This window comes from Paralichthys olivaceus, chromosome 22 (assembly GCF_024713975.1).
Source record: "Paralichthys olivaceus isolate ysfri-2021 chromosome 22, ASM2471397v2, whole genome shotgun sequence".
NCBI lineage: Eukaryota > Metazoa > Chordata > Actinopteri > Pleuronectiformes > Paralichthyidae > Paralichthys > Paralichthys olivaceus.
Genome location: NC_091114.1, coordinates 8,759,133 through 8,782,877, shown reverse-complemented (window position 1 = coordinate 8,782,877; position 23,745 = coordinate 8,759,133). Strand labels below are relative to the sequence as shown.

General features: G+C 41.7%; 1 protein-coding gene across 8 annotated transcripts in view; it reads right to left on the bottom strand.

The window, feature by feature from the left end:
- Positions 1-23,745, bottom strand: part of LOC109634907 (sodium/potassium/calcium exchanger 2) — a 48,501-nt gene that overhangs the window by 6,862 nt on the left and 17,894 nt on the right. For 3 of the 8 annotated variants that reach the window (XM_069518705.1, XM_069518704.1, XM_069518706.1), the window contains 6 exons: positions 14,930-14,968; positions 13,773-13,881; positions 11,265-11,279; positions 6,198-6,248; positions 3,580-3,678; positions 2,244-2,326 (listed from right to left, as the gene is read on the bottom strand). In XM_069518705.1, the coding sequence (XP_069374806.1) occupies positions 2,244-2,326; positions 3,580-3,678; positions 6,198-6,248; positions 11,265-11,279; positions 13,773-13,881; positions 14,930-14,968 (396 nt within the window). The remainder of the gene's footprint in view (positions 1-2,243; positions 2,327-3,579; positions 3,679-6,197; positions 6,249-11,264; positions 11,280-13,772; positions 13,882-14,929; positions 14,969-23,745) is intronic. The other 5 variants (XM_069518708.1, XM_069518707.1, XM_069518709.1 and 2 more) reach the window with 5 other exon arrangements.

The following is a 23,745-nucleotide window of genomic DNA, read 5'->3' as shown; positions in this document are numbered from 1 at the left end:
AATATCTGGAATTTCTTTCTTTTGACACAGAGGCTCCATCCCGATCTGAAATGCTCAGATCAGAAAGAAAAGCAAATAGATAAAAGAAAGATACACATTTGTTTATGTAATTTTATTTACAATAAGTAGTATGAGTCACAGGATCCTGCTGGTTATGGTTTGCCAGTATGTTATTTAAAGGAATGATTACAGGAGATTAACATGCTCATGAATATTCAAAATGTGAAAATCCATGTTTTTACAGAATTAGCTTTGGGTGATTTACTGAATGTGCTCATCATTCACGAACCCTAACCCCTCTCTGTTAGACTCTCAAGGGTTTTAACAACAAAAAAGGGAGACAGGAAATTGAGCAGGTTTTAATTTGACCTTAACTATATCCCCTTATTCCCCCATCTTGGTTGCCAAGGCATCCATGAGGAATTGGACAATTAGTATGACGGGGCCTCTGGCGGCGTGTGAAGGTGGGAGCTGTTTCCAGCTACTTCCTGGCTGACACAGACAGGTGCACTGTGGGACGGACCTCTAAAAATAGCATGTGAGAACCAGGCATGCCAATAAATGTCCACCTCTTCCAAATGCTGTGAATCGCCACCTGAGAAAAAGGTTTTTTTTCATATTTCATCCATCAGCTTTCCCACCTTCCCCTCAAACAAAGTTTTGAGATGATTCTAGAAATTGACGCGCGCTGCCTTCGTTTTTACCGACACAAATATTTCAGCTTCAGGAGAGTGATGACAGTTTTATCGGCAAAGACTATTTTTAACCCAGGAGAGATCAATCTGAAAACAACTCCGTGCAATGGAACAGATCAATGCACACACAGTCATGCTTCAAATAAGAGCTCATGGCCTATTCTGAGATCCTCCTATTTGCATCTACATGAGTTTGTATTTACAGATGAGTGTGTCTATAAGCAGCTCCGTCTTACGTAGGGATGTCAAAGTGCTGCAGCATCGACAGTATTTCTAGATGCAGAGATATCTAAGTCCTTGAAGAATTATCTTGGTTCCAACAAGGATCGTGCAAGATTACAATCTGTTACATAGTGAAAAGCTACAGGCCATTATGTTTTTAGTGTCCATGCAGACAGTCAGACCTAAGAACATATCTTTCATTCTTTAGTCCGTCTACCTGTCACTTAAAATCTGTTGCACAGGAGAGTGACCTTCATGCGTGTGCACACCCGTTACTGGATTGATTAAATTGATTCTGTGGGAAATGTTGCATCCAAAATATTGGCCGTTGCCCTCAGAGGTTAATTTGTGGTCAGATGGTAGCGGATGATGGATTCTGCTGCAACCTTGAGATATATTTACACATTTGAGATACTTTTTTAAATATGAAATGAAGTATGACTTCTTCTGTTGGATTAATTAATTTTAAACTAATAAATATTTCAGCTAAGATGAAATCAAAATGCAAAGGAGTCATGGCAATATAACTAGTGAGAATGAGGGGCATGCTATTTCCCCTCTGCCTGCTTCCCTCAGTGTGCCACTTTGGATGGCTGCCCTCTTGCTCCAGGACCGTCTGCTGCACTGGCAGGTTGCTGTACCCTTTCATCGTTCATGCCAGCACAACAGCTGCGGGTGCCATTCCGAGACTCACTCTGTCCGGGCACTGCGTCAAAAGTCTGTGCGTGTGTATGCATTGAAGCATATAGGCTAACACTGGTATAAGCAACACAGCTAGAAATAATACAATTGACAATGTTTGTGTTAAATTTACAGTGTGTGAATGATCAAGTATTGACAATCGTCAATAGTATTGGTGGCACTGAGGCGGTGGGGGGGGCCCCCAAATCAGATTCTGCTTAGGGCCCCATAAAGGCTAGGGCTGGCTCTGTGTGCGAGTGAGCGTTCGTTTCCAGCAACCAGCGGCAGGGAGCAGCAGGTGAGTGTGGAGTGTGATTACAGAACTCAGTGGGAGCAGGCGGTTCTTTGGCAGGTCTGCCTGAAGATGGAGGAACTCGCCCGAATGCATGCTGGGAAATTATCAGCAGCAGTGACCTGTGCCATAGCCAATGCAACCTTTGCATCAATCACATCCAAGATGGAACAGACACAGATGAGAGGCATCAAATATTTATAATTTTCTCTCTGACTTTGATATTAGTCTCTCACTTTTGTCCACTCCTTCTAATTCAACCCAATTAGCTGGCTGGGCATAGTTAAGATGGAAATAAGAATTTGCTCTGTTTGTGTGCATTAAATATACGTATGTGTGCTGCGATTACTCACCGTCTCTCCCTCTTGCCCTGCCGTTCCGTTCATGGGTGGTGTCACTTCCACTTCCACGCTGGAGCTGTTCGGAAGGTTCTTATCTGCGGGACGTTTGAAGAATAATTAACGTGAAAAAGCATTAGGAGGAACAAAAGCTGTCAGTGCTCCAAATAGACACGGGAGCGTTAGTTGTCGTGACGTGCAGAGAGGTGGGAGGCAGCATGTCAGCAATGGTAAGGAGTTAACCCTTGAAAATCCTTGAGGGCAAAAAACTGTATGGTTGGCTTTATAATTGGACGAGTCCCAAAAAGTTTGAATGACAATTTCAGGTAGATATATTATCCATTAAAATTTCCATTTTGCATTGAGGGGTAAAAATATACACATCCATGTATCGAGACTAAATTCAATATTGAGTGTCATTATCAAAAAGTGTTTTTGCTTTTGAAACCCTCTGTGTATGAATGGGAACGCGCATGTTACTATCCTTGCTCTCTTTCCTTGTTTCATGGTGGCTGATAGGACTCCATTTCATTTGAGGCCAGACTTACTTAACAGCCCTTATTAAAATACAAAGTGCCTAAAGCCATGTAATCTGATGATAAAACTATAATATCTTTAATCCAAGCGTGGTTGTGACATAGTTAGTACAATTCCTGGATTGTATAATGCAATTTGATATCACCGTCGTCCGATGACCTCACTCTTTTGGTTGGATGCTGCAATATTAGGTATGAAGTGCGATATGAATCTGATCACATGCTGATAGGAAATCTTCTTTTGTTCCAGACACCAGCGACTAAATTTAAGATGTGCTGCGTAAAAGACCAGTCATGAATTTTGATTGAGATGGTAATATGTTAATAAGGCTCCGTTAGCATAATTTAGCCTTGTTGATAAACATCTAAGTCTCGCTTTGATTCTGCTGCTCAGTCGACATTGAGGGCCATGAAAGCTCTTCCTCTGGCCTCCTGTTTATCCTTTGGTCCGCTGCTCTTTCAAGTGAAAAGTGCACATAAATAACACTTGGCAGTGACTGTGATTGATTTAAATACTGCTTGAAGACAACACTTGCAATCAATTTGGCAGTTCTTGATAATGTCATGCTTGTTTAACATCGGATGTGATGCTCATTAACTCTTTCAGTGGACAATCCAATAGAGCAAATATAAAGCCAGGTGATGCAACAGCAACAAAAACGGATCTTTGTGAATAACAATATAATATGTAATCAAAGTAATAGTTTAACCTTCTAACTGGCAGGTAGCTTTACATTTAGCAAGCATATTATAATGTGTTCATCTTCTCAGCCAACTCAATTGACTAAGCAGGACAGCAAGTAAGTACGTTTTACCTGAACGACTTGCGACTCCATTAGCCTTCTCACTGTCTTCCACTTGGCATTTCTTCTTCGCAATCTTGTGAAGGATGGAGGCCTTCTCTCGGAATTTACCTGCAAAAGAATCGCCACGGTGGTTATAGAATGAACACAGCAGCATCTTCGGAGCGCCCCTTTGACCCCTGACGGGTCACATTTCCAAAATGCACCATACAAGCAGGGCAGAGGTTCACACAAGACTGCCATTGAAACAAAAGCAACAGTCAATATAACATAGCATATCATATACTGATGATTCTGCAATGTCCTGGTCCTTGGAGGAAAAGCCAGCAGGGTGAGATCTGCCTCCTGGAGGTCAGACACACTCCCGTTCTTGTTCAGTTCTAAAATCAAAAAGTCAAGTGAAGTCAAAAGCTAGGCGCAGCATTTCTTTAAAAAAGTAATACAGTGAAATGAGCTGTATCTATATATCACATCATTATTAAAACTATTACGACTTAAGATAACAGATTTTTAAAAAATAACAAACGTATTTTTTGGTAGTACTGACAGGTTCAGACTGAATTAAGACCAGTCATCAATTAAACAACATGACCTTGTGGCTTACATAAGCTGTCCTTCTGACATTATAAATAAAAGCTCAACAATTCTGCTCATGTTGTAATGACTAGCAATGACTGACCGCTGACTTTCCATGAAACCCGCGGCCAAAATCCCCCGACGTAGCACTCATAAACAATAAATCTAAAGCTGACACAAGAGGAAACATGTCTCCAAATGCAGCGAAATCTTGGAGTGCAGGTTTTTCAGGTTCTCGTGTGATACAAGATAGATTTTAATATTTGATGCAAGTTCACGTGATTGTTTTCATTCGACACCAAAGAAGACTGACCAACCTATCAAGCTCTTTTGGTGTAAAACACTCTCATGCATCCATATTTAATTTCACCGACTTCCTGTGCGTGTCAGTCTTTGCATGCGTGTCCTGCCTCGTCCCAATCAGCCCTTTGCAATCAATTTGAAAGATTTTTTTTTTCATTTTAAGAGGGCACGGCTGATTTGTCAGTGCTTGACACAGTGATGCATCAATACGTACTCCACCCAGCCATGTCAACACTGTCTGTGACCTTCTGGCAAAATCATTAACCACCCCAAGTCACTACTGGCCTTCCTCCCGTCTCTTCTATCTCACTCCATCGCTTGTGTTTCTCTTGCTCATCTATCTCAGGCAAACACTGTCTTTTTCTCACTTTGTCTCCTCGATGTTTGGCAATGCAGAGCTTCCCCAACTCCCTGTCTTACGCACACAAAGACACACACATACACTGTACATGTTCACAAGATGGCATCACACATTCCTCTGCCTTGACATCACTCACCTTAAGCAGGCATTGACGGTTGGTTGTGTATGACGCTGCGAGCATGGGTTTGCGTGTTCATTCATACAAATGTGGGTGTAAAGTACAGCTAGACAAGTGGCAGGGTGTGGCTTTCTGTTGTATGTATTCAAAGGAAATTCTTTAATGTTTAAGAATCCTACTCTGGTATGTGGTTTCAGTGCTGGCTGGGAAAATATTTCTACACAACCCCATATATATGTGGCATGATATCCATTTAGTAGAACAGATTCGGATAGATTACGGTCTCAATTAATTTTGAGCTATCCTACGGCATTTCACCTTTTTAAGGTACATTTTAAAAGCATTTTATGCTTTAGTTGTGCGAGCAAATAAAAAAGAAAAACCTCATCACAAACTCACAGTTCCCTAAAGCAGGGGTTATCAAACCAAGCCAAGGGTCCTCGAGGGGTTGCAGAGCACAGTATTTATTTTTTCATTCATATGTTACAACAGAATGTTTGACTATTTCAGTCCTGTGTTCTGCTTTTTCCTTTATTAAATGGTTGACTTCACTCATTCACCCTCTTAAAGGTGTATGAGTTGTTTAAATCGCACAATTTGCATGATAATGAAGCAATTTCAAAAGCGTCTTTAAAGAACAACCGAGTCCGGCCCTGCTTGAGTCGTTCATTTTCCCTGTCAGCTCCGCCTGTTACACAACCACTGGGTGGATGAGTCACTCCGGTTTGCACAAATTCAGCAACGTAGGTCTTACGTGTGCTCACCCGCTGCTGGTGCAAGTGAAACCTCCAAGTGAGCGCTGAGGCATGGATGATGCATTTCTCAGTGGCGCAGAAGGGTAACAGGGCCAAAGAAAGAATTGTTGTTGTTTTTTTGTGTGAAGAGAGTGGGCTGGGGTGGTAATACATCACATTTGTATCTGTGTTATGGTTTAACTGCCTGAAAATATCTTCAATTTAATAGAAATCCACAAAATCACTACAAACAGAAACACACAATATCTATGGGCATAGATTTAAAATAAACCAAAAAATTAAAAAAATTGTAAAAGGTAAATAAATAAAGAAATGTCATGGCCACCATGATTTGCACTTATGTCAGTGAAATCTCAGAGAGGTTGTGGAACAAAAAGCAAAAAAACTGTGCAAACTGTACGCCACAAGCAAACTAAAAAAATGAGGTGGGGCGATAGATGTTTCATGACTGAGATGGAGGAAAAAACTGAACGGAAGCGGACTCAAAGAATCAAGTAGTGAAAACTTTCAGGCTTACCTTCCTCAGTCATTGAGTGATAATATTTTAGTTTCCCATAAGTCCCAAGCTCTACAACATCACAGCAAAAGACAAGGGTAAGGCAACGGACACACAGAGAAAAAAGGAAAAGAGTGAACATGACAGAAGAAGAAGAAGAAGAAGACAGGTCTGCTGGTTCTATAATCGCATGCTGTACGCTCACACAGGCACAACATTACACACAAACACACAGTCTCCTCTAGGTTGTCACTGCATAAGTGCAAAAACAAAGCAGCAAAGGATTGAATTACAAGGAAAATACATTATAGCTTTACAGTAATTCAGTCTGATAAAGAGCCTGCCAGTGGCACGGGCTGCTGCTATTAGAGAAGATTTGCGAGAATAAGGGAGGGAGGGAGAAGGGGTGGTCGATATAGTACCGTAACAAAAATAGACGAAGAAGAAGAGGTTCATACAATGGTGTCATTAAAAAAACAAACAGAACAGGGAAGTCAGAAGAAAATTTACTGGGTCACCATGCAACAAAAAGATGAGTCCTCCTCTCCTCTGCACACAAGCTTATTCAAAGGCTCGATGATTCAGCCATTTATTTCCACAATGAAACCCGAACAATTAATTTGATTCCCTTACTGTGGCAGTTTCCCGTGCTACTGTAAATAGACGGTCAGCACATCTGCACATGATGAATTAGCCTGGAATTCAAACCTGCAGCAAAACAGCTGAACGTGAAGCGGGCAGAGCACAGAAGACACCGGACCGCAAGGGGCCATCTCCCACAATGCACTTTGTGGTGAAAAAGTAGCACGCGTTTATAGCACTTCTCTTTCCAGGTTTCTTCACTCATAGCTTATCGTACATACTAAACAAACAAAGACTCGATTTTACATTATAATTTATATTATAGGTCTAAAATATAATGACCACTTTAAAGGGTCAGTTCATCGAAGCTATCTTCTTTTCTCAACAGCTATAGTCCAGATTCTGAGATATCTGCCTATGAAATCTCTGCTTCCACTTCAAAACAGTGAGGGTGAAGGAAATTATCTTTAGGGTACTCAAACCCATAAAAAAATATAACTCCGTCTTTGTAAAGACACTATAGCTGCTTTCAGACATGCACTGAACTCCAGAGATTATCCGCACTTTCTCCAGAGGAGGTGCATGTGTCAACGCCAAGTGAGAGGCTCCGGATTATCTGTGGACTTTCTCCGCCTGGCTCACAAGGATACAGTGGGTTGAAAGTGTCAAAAATGAAAAATAAGCCAAAAAGAAAACGAATATCTCCAAGTGAAAAAGTGGTGCCAATCAAGTAGGAGACACCGATTAATGTGTCACGAGAGTTTGTGGTGATAAGAGCAGCCACAGGTGTCGGTGTGTCGCTAGAAGAAATCACGTGATCACCGCAGCTGAATTAATACACCTCTGCCTCTGTCTGCTGCACCTGGCTCCTCTCGCCTGAATGATGCAGAGGATTTGTTGCTGTTGTGAATGCGTCTGTGCAGAGAACCTCCAGCTGCATTGTTCTTGTGTGATAGGCAAAATATGCGTAAAGTCCGGAACCAATTCTCCGACCATAATTTTAGCACCACCCTCATAGCAAACACCATGTCATGAAAAATGTAGCTGTTTTAAATTCTCATGGTCTCTCCTTCTGGCACTCAGCTCCTGTGTTTAGGTGGTGCATGTGTGACTCTCTTACTTTTTAAATAAACATTAAGCAAATCAAATGCGTTTTATAATTTTAGTCACAGTCTCCTGAAGAGTTTTGTGCGTGTAGTGGGTGTGCAACACGAGCACTTTGTATGACCACATGCCCACATGCACTAATACCCGCCTCTGCCCAACAGTGGGCGACCGCTCCACTCACATGTGAGAGGATTATGGTGCGAATCTCGAGCCAAATGCGAGACTTGGCAGCCCTGAAAACACAATCTAATGAGATAAAAACAAATCCTGCTCCCATCACAGTGTCTTGCTTGTCTGCTGCACTCCCAGACAAGTACCGCAATCCCATATGATTAGGCGACTTGGGTTTGAAGTGCACTGTATGAGGCCGGTCTCTGACTTGTGCTACTCTAAGGGGGAATTAACCCACAACACAATCACCACCACCACAGCCGTCTGTTTGAGAGACGAAGAGAGAGAGGGGGACTTGTTGTTGTTTACCAGGGGCCCTCTTGTCCTTGTTGCGTGACCTCTAAACCTCTGGTGAGCTGTGTACGAGACAGTGTATGCGTGTGTGTGCATGCCCGGCCTGTCTGCTGGGGGTTGGTGTGACAGGAAAATTCACAGTCTGTGCTGAGGCAAAAAGGCTTTTAACATTGATTCTTTCACCCGCCCAGCACAGGGCGGCTCAGACGGCGGGGGAGATGTGTGTGTGTGTGTGTGTTGGTGGAGGAGTATGGTTGGAGGGATCATGAGTTACTAAGTGTAGTCAGCTGGCCACAGTTACATAACATACTGGAGGTGCGATTATCTATCAAAACAAAATTTAAAAAAGGGAGGGCAAGGTTTTCAGGCAATAAGGGAGTCCCCATGAATATTATCACATATTAAAGGAATAGTTCAAGATTTTGAGAAACACGCATTGTTTGCTGAGTTAAATGAGAAGATGCATTCCTCTTTCATACATGTCCCTTTAATATGAAGTTGGATACAGCAGTAGCTTAGCTACAAGCATCTTTCGAGTAATAGCTTAATATTTATAGCTAAGATAATATAGCACAGATAATATAGTGGTGTTGATCCACACCTCTAACTCTTGAAATTTCCCATTTATATAGATTCATTGTGTACAGACTCCGACAGAGTATTTTATTTGACTGTACATCTCCTGTCATTAGGGATCCAGACATAAATGCATAACAAAAACATTATAGATTAAGAATGAATGAAACAAGGGCTCATTAAAGTCCAATTACAATGCAAATTCAGTGTATAGTTTTCAATACACATGAAGATGCCACCTTTTGACACACTTGATGTCTGTGTCATATTTAATGTATTGTACAAAAGTGTTACGAGAACAGAAGTAAATGGAGCATAAACCTACAGCAGCATATCAATATATATGAATAAATGGAAAATATATATCCGTTGCACAAGGGGTTGGAGGTCAGCAACAGTGAGTGCATTATTGAGCTGTGAGATCAATGGGGCCCTGGGTCACAGACAGTACTGCTGGTGAGAGGAGAAGGCAACAGTACGGGGCAAATTGGAAATGCTGGCTGGATTCATAGATTTACTTCTAGCACTAAATGAATATTAAAATAAAAAAAAGTAACAGGAGAGAGAGCCATGATGTAACGTTGAGTTTCATCTCTTTTTGGTTTCCTCATTTGACTATTTACAAGGAGGACTTGTGGTTGAAGGGATAGTTCACTGAAAAATGAAAATGCACTCATTATCTACTCACCACTATGCCGATGAAGGCATGGGTGAAGTGTTTGAGTCCAAAAAACACTTCTGGAGTTTTAGTGGTAAACTTTGTTGCAGCCGAATCCGATACAATTGAAGTCAATTGGATTTGGGAACTCTTTTCCGTGAACTCTCCTCTTAAATGCCTGCTCGATAAGAATGACCCGACATCTAAGGTTCATGGCCACATTGGCACGTTGAGCAATCCATCCAGGATATCTCAGTGAGGTAATGATCGGCAGGGAAGCATCTGATGAGATGGCTGCTCAGCTCCATCATATTTAAAGCCACGCACTGCGTCACACAGCAGGGATGTTACATAAAAACGAGCGGAGACTCATCAGATATCTGACCTCAGTACCAGCTATTAATATTATCTTGGTTCTGATTGAATATTTATACATTTCAATACATATAAACCACTACATTGAGAAGGTGTGTATAATGTACATGCTCAGCATTTTCTTATTTAATTTTAATTTTTTATCTTTATTCTATTGCCTTTTCATATTTCTTTATTCTCAACCTCATTCTGACTTACCTGCTGCTGTAACAACCAAATGTCCCTGGTGTGTGGATGACTAAAGTTTTAGTTTATCTTATCTAATCTCATTTCATTAAATTTCCACAACTAAATGTTTTGTGGCCATACACAGGCGTTCGTTTTTTGGGGGTTTGAGCCAAAGGCGCGAGCCTAGCCTGAATACTGAGTGCTGTTTAAGGGGGCCAGTCATCCACTGAGGGCTCAGATAGTAGACTGAGAGCCACTCTGCCCGTCTCCCTCCCCAGCTCTCTCTTTGGTTCAATATTTTATGCCACTCCTAAGCGATATTGTCTGTTGCTCCACACTGATGGAAAAAGAGATGCGGTAACTTGTACCAGGAACTAACTGTACTAGACTATTTACAGTGTTTTCTCCCACGGAAAACATGCTTGATGAAGGTCTCATTAAACTGAGGGACCGAAGAAATGGAAAGTTGTTAAATGCTAAATAAGCATCTACTTCTCTTAAGTTGACATGTGGTATTGCTATGGCCTAATTGTGGCCCAGATCTGGCAGACAGGAGCAGACTGCACAAGAGGCATCATTCCATGCAGTTTTTGGGCTGGATGACAGTGTGGGCCTAATCTGGGCAAAAAACTATTTTGCTATGTGGGAAAACGACTTTACTCTATGTTCCCAGTACTTCAGTTCCTTAACTCAGCACAAAATCGAGAGAATCTCCGTTCAAACTCAATAAATGCAGCGTAAAAGACCTTCCAGAATCCTCATGAACATAGAGTAGAGGGACGGTGTTGGCAGGAAAACTCAAACCACTGGTCTGGGACCTCTACCTGTGTCACAGAGAACAGTAACACCAAGCTAGAACAACAAGCAGTTCATAAAAGGAGAGAGAGGATTAGGGATAATGATGAAAATCAATGCAGAAATGGTCACAGAGGGTTTCCAGGGAGAATACATCCACAGAAGAGAATGCGATATTTGAAAGGAGACTGTAGGGATGGACAGTACAGAGTTGACATACAGCACAGCGGCGCTTAGGGAAATGTATACATAAGGGATACGTAGGGCAAGAGACTTCTCTCCAGGCTGTTGGAATGAGAACAAACAGTTTTTTTTTCTGCGGAGGGAAGGTTGGGGATACAGAAATTAGAGGAGTAACTCACCAGAGTCAGCAAATTCTGAGGGGACAGTAGAGGAGAGATAGGAAGACAGAAACAGAGAAAAAATAAATCCAGGTGATCTTTGGTTTGATAGGGTACATGTAAGCATTGATAGGTATTATATCATGACGAGAAATGTGTGTGAAATGTTAATTAAAAGAGTCATTTTATTGTGCTGGCAAAGCAGAATTTTGAAGAATTATTAGACATTTTTGGGGGGGAATGATTTGGCCTCCTTACTGATATCACTCTCATGTGATAAACATGTCAAACTTCTTCTTAAAGTGAGACGCACATACACATACGTTCATCATACATCCGCAAACATTCATCAGGGTTTTTCTCCCGAATACATTATTTAAAATCTTGGTCACATTTCGTGGTGCCATGCCAAACCTGGCCATGTTTGCAATCCAACCTCTGCCAACAAAGCAGGATAATACTCTCATTATAGCTGACCTGTAATGTGGCAAACTAAACATTTAAACTGTCTTTGGTAAGTCACAATATAGATTAATTGCTGCAGGAGGACGGGAGTAATGAAGCAGTGAAGAGTACATTGGAAACACAAAGACACACAAACAGGCACTCACACCTCTAACTACGCCCACTTTATAAGCCTCAAAAGAGAACGGCAACCACTTCCCAGCACTAGCAAAACAACCCTGGACTCTGCTTCAGCTCAGAAGCGAAGATGACTTTATTTTGAGAAGCAGCCTATGAAAAATGTATGGACGGAGTCCTGCCAGCTCCCGTGTGGCGCCGCTGAGCTACACTTAAAGCCTAAGAGCAGGCAAGGACAAGCTGCACAGCCTCCATCTTTGATGGATGCACCTGTTCCGTCACAAACAATGTGCTCCTTTGCATTAATATCTGTAACTGTGCATAGGACACGGTCACTAGAACCTCACAATCAATGAAATTATTTAACGCTTTAAAACAAATACGGCCCATGATGTCTGTCGTTCCATGTTCACTGGAGCAGGTGAAAACTTTCCAATGCGCTAAATGGAAATTTCTAAATAATATATTCAAACCAAGCTGGGGCCCGAAGGGTTGCTTTTGTTCTCTGCGGTAATTAATTCAATCCTCGCGTCATGTCACACTGCAGTCGTTGTTTCAGTGCATTCATTTCCAGTCTGTAATTTGCCAAAAGATTCATCAGTGAAATGTGGTAAACTAACATCCTCACATTTCTACTGTTTCTCACTGAAGCCAAAAATTGCTGTTTTAACCATTTTAAATCCAGATTCAATTCATTTTTATGATGTCAGACAAGTAGTAAATGCATCTCTCTGACATGATCAGTGCATGTTGGATGTGCCTATGGAGACCATATGACAAATGGCTCTACATGGAGGGGCAAGGTGGAGTATATGTATAGCCCTCTGTTGCACATTTACAACCAGCCATACCGACTTCCATTCTCCCAGCAGGCTACGATTTACATTTTAATCACAGAGATGGAAAAATGAATACACTCAGACGCTTTGGATTCTGTGTACGACAATGATTTGATGCATGGTAATGGGCTCTTTAAAGTCCGGCTTGGCATGGCTTATTAATCTTTCCTGAGCTGACTCATTTGGGGTTTGGCTTTCAAGGAATGCAAAGTCATTTCAGAGAAAGCTGAATGCCTGCTAATGTTTTCTAATGCAGTCTTATGCAGCCAGAGGGGGGGTATAGAGTCTGACTAGACAGTTTTATGCAATATATCAATGGCTTTTGGACCTTGTCCTGTTCAGCAACACCGATGCTTTAAAACACTGAACATACATTTCTGTGAGAACTACAGGAAAAAGGGGGTCAAACAAAGACATCATCCAGTAAACTGGTATTAGCTTTCAACATTAATATTCATATTTAAGGATTAGGATTCATGACATCATGAGATGTTCCTTCCACACTGAATTCAAACACCTTTCACCAAAGCTCCAAAACAAGACTTCTGATGACAAATTATCCAAACCCTACTTAAACCCCTGTTGCCTGCCCACCCCCCCTCCACCCCATTAACATACAGTTTTTCTTAATCTTTTTCATGAGAGTGGGATGACACTGCACCTCCCCTGCCGTATTAACATATTCATCCCCTGTGCCGAGCACTGACACTGCCGTTTTACATTTCCTCTAGCTAAGCTAATGGGCCTTCATCTTGGATTAAAGGAAAATGATCTTCAACCTCGGCTCTGCTCTGACACAGCACTAAGCTTGTCTCGTCTCGTATGGACCGTTTTTAAAAATGGATCGATTCAGTCTTGGCATACAGCATACGGGCTAAAAAAAAAGTTTTTCTGGATGTTGATGGTGGCGACTCTGGATTTTAAGGGCACATGGTCTTTGCAATGATTAAAGCTAATATTTCCATTTCCAGTAAATGTAGTTTTCAATACCTTGTTCACATTTCCATTACATCTGAAAACAGAATTCAGGTAATTTCAAGAGGGAGAGAAAGGAGGTGGTCTTTGAGACTTGAGAGATGTGTCATCGTGTGCGGTTTGATCGTCTTACCTTCACTTAGAGGGTCTAATGTGTGAATCATGAGCTGGAAAATGCTGTTCCTCATCAAGCTGTTGTGCAGGGAGGCAGAGCTACCCCCCCTCTGCAGCCGAGGCCTCGCCTGCGAGATGAGAAACAAGGTGTGAAACATCCTGCTGCTTAGGATAGGGCTCTTTAAGTACCGCATGCTTTCTCCTCATCCAGTAACTGGTTCTTATTTTTGTCATAAAGCAAATCAGCCCTTCTCAAACACTACTTCTTATTTATTAAGCACACAATGTAAGTTTATTTCATTAACATTATAAAGTATGATCATTTTACATACTTGTGCTGGACTCTTGTTCCTTTAAAACATTTTAAGCTCAGAGATCAGGATTCATGTTACTGCAACATTTGTTCATGCATATGCTCCCCCACCTCCAGTCATGCTACTGGTTGGAATAAGATTCCCTAATCCTCTTTTGCATAAAACCCCTACGCAGAAGTAAAACAAGCACAGAGCACCACAGCATCTTAGAAAACATGAGTCCCATGTTCTGACACAGGCATCTGCAGTTAAAGTGGCTTTTCTCTCAAAGCCAAGGTCACACCTGCAGTTCAAGCTGAACTTGAGAACTGTGGGAAATTAGGCACCGTTGCAGGCGGCAGCTGTTTGGAGTGTGTCCGCCTTTGGTTGCACACAGGTAATGCATAAGCACAGGAGCTGTCGGGTGCTAATTCACAGGCTCATATGGGTCAGAGAGGGAGGGAAGGGAGACATGTGGAGTGGCATGGCGTGCGTTAGGGTCTCGGAGCCGTGGCTTCTCAATGTGACCCTGACGATTCTCCTTCTGCTGCTCCATTTTATTTGCTTCCTTGACGATGCAGGTTCAATTTCTGATATTCTTTGGAAATATAGAAGCATTAGAAGAGTCTTAAGCTTTCTCTGAACATGCAGCTCCCTTGATTGTCTTTAGCTTGCTGTGTATAAAATGTCATTGTCACATAAAACAGGTTCAGAAAACAGACAGAGCTGCTCTCTGCACACGGGGAGGCTGAAGGTTAGAGATAACGGTGCACGTCTCGTTCACAGTACTGTGGGGGATAGACAAGTTATGCTACTACATCTACATAGAAACGGGGACAAACATTGAAGCAGACAGGAAGAGTGTCAATCAGACAGGACCTACCGACAGCTTGCCGTCATCCTCTGGTGCCCCGGGACTTGCCTTCTCATCCAACACAAAGAGAAGACGTAGTAAAAGTGGGAAGAGGGAGAGAAAGAGAAAACAGGACATAGATGTGAAGCATACCACACGCAAACCACATAGACAAGACAATAGATGATAAAGAGAGACATTAGGACACAGTTACAGAGATGGTGATGACTGACTGTGATGGAAGTGGACAAGACTTGTGGGACAGATTCCTCCCCACTACTGTGGCTGCCCACTGTGTCAGTCGCAAGCTGAGCGAGATTAGACTGCGTCGACTTGCATTTCCTTGAAATTCACAATTGACTCAAGGATGTTGACTCATATCAATTCCAGGCACAATCACTGTAGCTGTAAAAGTAGAGTAATGGTGATGATGAAGGATAAGATTCGATGTTCACTAAGAGAGGACTCTGTATAGGAAATGTAAAGTCACCACTAGCAGCCAGTTAGATTTAGTCAGTGAGGGATTTAGGATTATTCGAAATCAGGGGCAATAAAGGGGCCACAATCCAAAAGTGAAGCCAAAGCACTATGTTAGTGGATGGGCATGGATCACACCAAAAAAGCCAAAGTTCTCAAAGACAGTTTCTGTCAGTTTGGATATTTTTTATCACACTAATGTTTGTCCAAGTGCTCATTTTTAGTTAGTCAGTATTTTATCTTTTCTCATCTCTATTATTTTATCTTCTTGTCTTTGGTATTTACTCTTTGTAAATTTATGAGATTTACAATAGCATTTCCTCAGTGGGCATCATGTTTATTGCTTTTGTTCTGGCCACGTGCTCAGCTAATGACATGAATGTTCTTATCTTATTAGTTCTGGCTAAACCTGATGAAGTGTAACTGCCTCAAAAGTCTAAACTTTGCCTGTGAGAGTGGGTTTGTGCCACATCGTGTTAAACTGACTCCAGTCTGTTAACAATCACTCAGTTCTCTGCCATCGTTCTCAGCAGGCCTTTTTTTGTGCCATGTGCAGCACTGTAACACGGTCTATTTTTGAAACAAAAGCCTTTCACCAACTGTCTGACTGAACTGCGCTCACTTAATCTCCAAAAAACACGAGTGTGTGTAAAATAACAGTCGCTTAAGGCCTCTGTTTTCAACTACAAAAACAAAGCTTTTGTTCAGATCTAAGCATATCCAGTCTTTGTTTCGCAGCCTACACAGGTGTCATACAGTGATGTGTAGAACTTTTGGATAAAGTGGAATAATGCAACCATTTTTTAATTCTAATTGATCTTGTGGATTTTGAAAATGCAGGGTAAATATCAAAATTTTACAACACGGCCTTCGGGCTTGTCAAGTGATTCATCTGCATGCTAAATGACAGAGCATTGCACTGAATCGCAAATCTCTGGATGACAGGAAGGGGGAGTGTGGTGTTAACTTCAGCTCATGAGGTGAAAGCTTTCGTGGGTGTTAACATTCTTCACGACAGATTTCTGGATTTAAAAAGACAATAATTATTTGGACTCCTTTAGTTGGCTCTCAAATCAGAAAAATCTCAATTTTTAAGAACATTTCTGGGGAGCTGGGTTCATTGTGAACATCATCACCCACTGTGCTCCGCTGATCAACAGCATTTTCTATGCATTATGCCAGTGCAGAGCTGCAAACAGAATTTGAGCTAATACAGATATTTTCCATGTAGCAAGTCAACCTCATAGTCCCCCTATTTTATGTCTCCAGGGAAATTCATTGCAAGGTATAATTATTCTGTTTTATTCCTAACCACCATCCTCAAAGGAAAATCAGTAGGGTTAAGGGGGGGACAGGTGAATGTGCCAGATAGAGATTACACCCGCGGGTCGATCATTAAGCCAGCGTTAAATATTATGACTAATAATCACATAGGGAGATTAGCATGTTCCCGGCAGTTTGTGTGTTCTCTAATTCCAGCAGCTCTGCCGTACAGTTCTTACATAATGTCACATCAGAATCATTCTTGGAAGCGGATCAGCTGAGGGAAATAAATGTTCCTCTGCAGCCGCATGCATGTAACAACGCGCTACAGAGAATTATCGACCGACAGTGTGACATCAAGCAGAAATACTTCCGCTTTCAGCACTCAAATTGCCCACAGCTTAAAAAAAGGAGGGGGGAGGGGGTGGAGGTCAGGAGGAATCGAAGCGCGCTGTTGAAACGCTGAGAGGGGAGCTGGAAGTCCTGACTTTCGAACATCAGCGGCGGATTATACATCTTCTCATATGAAATCTGACGGGACACAAAAGGAGTCTATTTCTGGAGGAACTTGATTTGCATTTTCCTTTTATGCTTTGACATCCAAGCCAAATTACTTAGGAGAAGAATAGCCTCTAGTTTGCCAATGGTTCATTAAATCCATCATAGCTGTGGTTTATCCCTTAAATCCTTGATTTACTCCTTAATATACCCTAGATATATTAAAAAATACAGGAATAGTACTTAGCATTACTTTTCATCAATCTATGAGCCACTTTCCATATCACTTCCACCATGTCTGTTTCATTGCTACTTGGGTTTCGGAGTTTGCAGTCATCAAACAAAAGCAGAGGATGCTACTTCTAACTGTCACTCTAGATCCAACTATACTGTAATTTCCAGAGCATTAAATCAAAATTCCAAAACGCACACAGCATCGCATGTAAATTAACACAACTGTTGTGCCAATTTGCCAATTTGGAAAATATCTTTGATTTATTTTCAAGAGATGCATGAGAAAAATGAATTACACTCATGTCTGGATGTAAAAAATTAAGCTATTGCTGGGATACAGTGAGCTTAGCTTAAGGAATGGCAATCTAAAAGCAATGATATGATCCATGGGCAAACTGTCCTTTTAACATTTTGGGTTTTGTATAGACTTAAAGGAACATATGTAATTGTTTAAATTGGTGAGTTTTACATGTGCTGATTGGTGGATTTCGGTACTTTTGAACTGAACGAGCCCACAGTCGCCATTTTATCCGTCTTACAGTCTTTATGCTTAAGCTAATGAACAAAGTTGCAGACATGTGAATAAATGGAGCATCGTGTCAAGCCCCTGCTCTAAATTAATTTTAATTATTTTTTCCGAGACTGTAAGAATAACATGGAGTTATTGAGTACACTTAAGCTACTGCACAAAGAGCTCTTCACCTGATTATTCAGAGTTTGATAAAATCGTCTCAGAATGCTGAACTCCAAACTCGAGAATCAGTTGTCTGTCTGTTGTCTGTCATTGCTGTGAACATGCTGTTACATGAGTTTTTTATATATTGGGAGTATCTCGTGGCCAAATTTGACGCTGCACTTCCTTGGGCTCCTAACAATACACAAGTGTAAAACCGTTAAGATCAACGGTTCTCAAGATATGTGAGTCACATACAGACAGATTTCAATCAAAATTTCTTCAACCCTTAAAATGTATTTTAAAGGTTATCAAAAGACCATGTGGAGGAGAATAAAGTGCACAAGCCAAGCATGAATCTGAATTAACAGGATAGAAGGGATGGGAAAGAAAAAGCTACATTACAGAAGAGCTGACATTTCTTGCATGACAAATCGTACTGAAACTTTGGTGGCTGTGGATTTTCTATTAATAAAGCATGTGTCAGCCTGCGAATGTAAAGATCAGTGAAAACTACACTGCCCGGCTTGTTACGCAAACTGGAAAAGTGAAATCTTGCACAGCTCGGGGCGTTTGCCTTTACGTGTGCTTACAGTCAGCCGCCTGTCTGTCAGAGCATGACAGGGCGCCCCTCGAGATTTGTCCATCTAGATTCATCGCGTTAGAGCTAAACTGTTGAGCAGCACGACGAAGCAGCATCTCCCTCTCTCTCCCTCTCTCTCTTTCCCGTTTTGCCTGGAGGCGATAATGATGATCTTCGAGGAAAAGGAGGGAAAAGATGCACAACAAGTCAAGAAGCCATCCACTTGCTAATTAGTAACCCCTTCATTTTTTCTAACAAGCAGAACTAATTACAGGAGCTGCCACGACGCTGATTTCCCACAAGGCAGCGCTCATCAGGACTGAGCCAAAATTGCTTCCTCTTACCCCCCCACCCCACGAACCAATCAGACTCAGGCTTTTGGGAGACTAATGGGAGAAGAAAAACTGCTGTGTCATTTTTGCAAGTGACTGTAATGACACAGAGCGGAGTTTAAACAGGCACCCGGTACGTTTCCCCTTCCCTTAATGATAATGTTACAAATGTGGTGATGCTTCAGCGAGAGCATGAAGTGGAGTAATGACCTCCTGATCAAACCCGCTGTTTGTCATTCCCGTTAGATCAGTGCTGGTTTTGATCGGTGCAGGCGGTAAACAACACAAGGCCGGTGTCTTCTTTGCTGACGAGATCGTAACAAACAATGAAGAAAGTTTCACCTGTAAATCTGCATTTTTATCCTGCGCCGTGTCGAACGCGCTCCCACTGCGGCACGCTCTGCCCCAGATTTTTATTTAGCCTGTTTATCTGTACGCTCTGATATAACTTACTTCTTGTTTTTGGTTTATGTTTATATGGTGCTGCTATTTCCTGATGCTGAGACTTTCATTTTACAGAGCGAAGGGCTTTCTCAACAGCAACAACCAGACCACACTCCATTGTTGGTAGTGGTCCATCTCTAGTTGCCCTAAGGCATTTGTGAAGGCCTGCTTTTTTCCTCCAGGTATTGGTCACAGGGATCAAATGTGGCCTCCACAGTACTTTCCAGCTTTCACATTATTTTGTTTAGTCTGCCATTTAATGTTTTTAGGGTATTATGTGTGAATCTTGATGAAAACATTAAGACTTATTTAAGTGGTTGGTTTCGATGAGTGTGCAATAAAAATGTGGATCTCGTGGATTTAAAGGTGGTGTCAAAGGGGTGTAGGCTATAGGGTGAGAAACCTACTTCTTGGTGGGATCGATTCAGTGCTTATTTTGGTCATAAGATTTCTTAAGAATGACAAGGGGAGAAAATATTAACAGTATCATCCTTTAGTTTTATTGTAGTTCTGCAGTTAAATCCTACTAAAATATCATGGTAACCTGGTCCAGATCAACATGATATGCTGTTTTCACAATTTTCCCATTGAGACAGCAACCACTACTTCTGTTCCACCTCACCCACATAATCCTGACCAAAGACCTGCTTTGTACAGTCATTGCACTGTCAGCATGCAGTCACCTCCGATCCGAGTGAAAGAGCGCACACACACACACACTCCCCATCACACATCACATCACAGACCCCATCCTGGAAATGAGCTGGAGGTGTGTGTCCAGAGGAAGCTTCCTGCCGGTCTGCCTCTTACATGTAGTACAGATGGGCTAATATGCTGATAGAGCCCTCTGGGGTCACCTTGGTGGGCTTGAGTGGGGATGGGGTTGGGTTGGGGAGGAGCCTCGTGCATCTCGTGCATCGTTCTCGTCAGTGATTGACGTAGCAAGTACTAACACGCTCAGACCAGGACAGAGTGGGAGAGCCTCTCAGCAGATTCATTACACCACCGAGCGTATTCTAATTAGCTCATTAGAGACTGTCTGATTGCAATCACTTCCATTTTAAGAGTTTCTCTCTTAAATGTGGTTTTCAGTTCTCCTGTGGTTCCCTGTGTATGGCTGTGTGTGTCTGCAGCTGGGAGATCTATATGCCAGATGATGCACAGACATTATCGCCATGGATTTCACAAATTACAGGTTTTACATGAACCATGACTCTCAGAGCTGATGTAATGGTCAGCTGCTGCAGCTTAGTAAGGCTGACGTTGAGGGTCAAAAATCCCCCGGAGGAAGGGGCTGTGTATGTATGTATGTATGTATGTACTGTATGTATGTATGTACTGTATGTATGTATGTAAGGCCCGCCAGTCCTCAGCCACATATGCACCGATTCTATCTTGCTGGGCTGTCATTTCATACACCCATGAGATAGGGATCTCGGTGCCCTTCAAATGATGCTTTTACAGTGCTGTTACATTAGCTAATTTGACCCCGCTTTCAAAAATAGCCCATGATCGATAAGCCTTTCATTTTCTTGCAAGCCTCAACATTTCACCTTCAGACTCTCCCTCAGTACAAAAGAAAAAAACAAAAGCTCATTTCAGGTTTTCAAAAAATGCATTTCTCTGCTTCCTTGGGGTTTAATTTGATGAGGGAAATATGGGGAAATAATTAATTAAATAAAATAAAAAATACCTTGGACCCTTTAAGGCCACAACAGTTCAAATCATATCCAATGATCTAAAACAACACTCAGGTCCTAATGGCCTCCGATGAGGACAGCAGTTACAGCTGGAGCCAGAGCAGTTCAGGTTGTCTCAAAAAATGGTTTCATGACTGGGTCACACAAAGATTGACCCACAGCTTTTTACAATACAATGTCTCTATCATGCAGTCAAGGTAAGGTGCCCTTTCACGAAAAACTCTGTGTAATCCATTTCAGGAAACCACCCTCCAATCTCTCCTTTAACCCTTCCCCTTGATTTAGAGTTGCATCAAGTGTGGAGTGGCCCTCAACAAAAAAAGACCCTCACATCAGTAGTGGTCAGACATCATGACTTACCCACCCACATCACCAAAACAAATGAGGCCTGACAACAAGGATGCGGAGGAGTCATCCACTAGAGAGGAAAGGCCTATTGTTTTATTATTAGCTCTTTGTCTCATTCACAAGGTATTATGGGTAACCCTGGATGAAAATTTGACACCACTACATTAAAGAAAACAAAAGGAGAGAAGCGTGAGTCAGTGAGGCTGCGGAGGTGCTGTCCATGGTGCTGCACCAACAGCAAAGACTGGGCTCAGTGTGAACATGCACATTAATAGTTTGGGAATAAATGTATCATAAGGTTTTTTAAGATGGGCTCCGAGTCGCAGCAAACTGGTGCTTTACCACATTAATCAAGGGCGACTGTGGCTCAGGGGGTAGAGTGGTTTGTTCTTTGTCCAGAGGGTGGACAGTTCAATCCCAGTCCTCCACATTCCCAATGCCCAAGTGTCATGGGCAAGATACTGAACCCTGAATTGGCCCTGATGGCTGTTACACTGTAAAGTGCTTTGAGTGGTCATGAAGACTAGGAAAGAACTGATCTCAGCAGATGGCGGGGATGAATCAATACTTAAAAATAATGATGCATAAAGACATAAACTAAAGGCTCATTTAAGCTCAATGTATAAACAATACAGACATTTATTCATGTAAAGGCAGCATAAATTAGCTTTAAGGCTTCCCAACTTTCCTGTCCACACTAAACTCAAATTAGCCGACAAAGAATACTAAAATAGATGATTAGTCAAGGTTCCAACTATATTCCAATTATTGATTAAATACTGAGCTGATTTTTTTAAAAATTTCCTAGAAAAACTTAATATCCATATTTGAGAGGTTGTAACAAGGGAATCTGGGGATACTTTTGCTTCAATAACATGACTTGAATTTTCTTGATTATACAAATGTATCCATTTTCACTCAATCGACTGATTGATGAATTATTTACGTAATCATTTCAGCTCCAGACTCAGTTTGGGACTGTTGGCGTCAACAATCCATGAGCAACTGAAAAACATTCATCGCACTGTAAAGACAAAAATTCTCTTTTTTGTTAAAATGTAATTATTGACGTTATTACAAATAAAAGACATACACACAGCTATTCCTGTTGTGCAAACATCTCTGAAGTGGTAAGACTCACAATGGATCTACTTTCCATGTATAATGAGCTTCTCTTTTTTCTACTCTTGGACAAAAATAATATGCATTGTTTTTCAAAGCAGGCGACTCTGTACTCCTAGATGATTAAAAAGCAACTGTGATAAGGGACGGGGTGACCTTCGAATCATTAACAACACTGAGGAGGCAGCGAAGAGCCACCGTCCACTCCGATAAGAATAAAGAGGGGGAAGCCAAATTGTTCAACAGCCAGTTGAGGACGACATAAGAAGCAACCATCAGCACCTGTGATGCAAATGAGAACTTAATTTTCCGTTGAATGCGATTAAATTATGTTCAGACAAAAGCGGGGCGTCGGCGGGTAACGACGCGGCCAAGAGAGCTTGAGGAATAATCGCAGACAATAGAGGCAGAGAGGGTGAAAGACACAACAGCCTCAGCTCTGGATTTCTAAAAGTGGACACTGTGCTATGATTACTTTATCTGAACAATACCTTTATCTCGATTGACTGGTCAAACAGCCCAACAACAAGGTAAGGGCCCGGAAACAGGAACGCTAATTATAGGGTCTACAGTAGAGCTCTAACGTCTCCCTCCTCTGAAGACAGGGCACCACAACTGGAACAGGTGATTAAAACTTCTCATCGTCATGGTGAGAGCCTAGTCACAGGATTTCTATTTTTAATTTTTAGACCCTGGCTCTGTTGTCACTGGCCAAGCTACAGCTTCAGAATGACATTGTTTGCGGGCAGGTACATGTACATGCTGCACTTGTTTGCAAAGGTGCGCGCATACAACATTAAAACAACGCTAAAGCCCACACACATAAACAAAGACGGCTAAACGTAGGTTTTTTATGATTAAACTTAAAGCATCAAACCATCAGAGAACGTTTTTTCCTTAACTTTCCATCAATCTCTGCTCCTGTAGCTGTGGATGGCTCTTATTTTGCTTTCTCCATCCACCACTCAGTAACCTTGGCCAATGAATGAAAAATACACAATATTCAACCTCAACCTATTTTCTAAATGTATCTTCAAACCAAGGTTACTACTACAACTTCTCTTTTAAAAAGGATACAAAGATTTATAACATCACTGCCTACATAGAAATAGAGAGAACAAATCAAGAACATGCAGGCACATAGCCCACAGAAGGCATCATAGAATAAATTC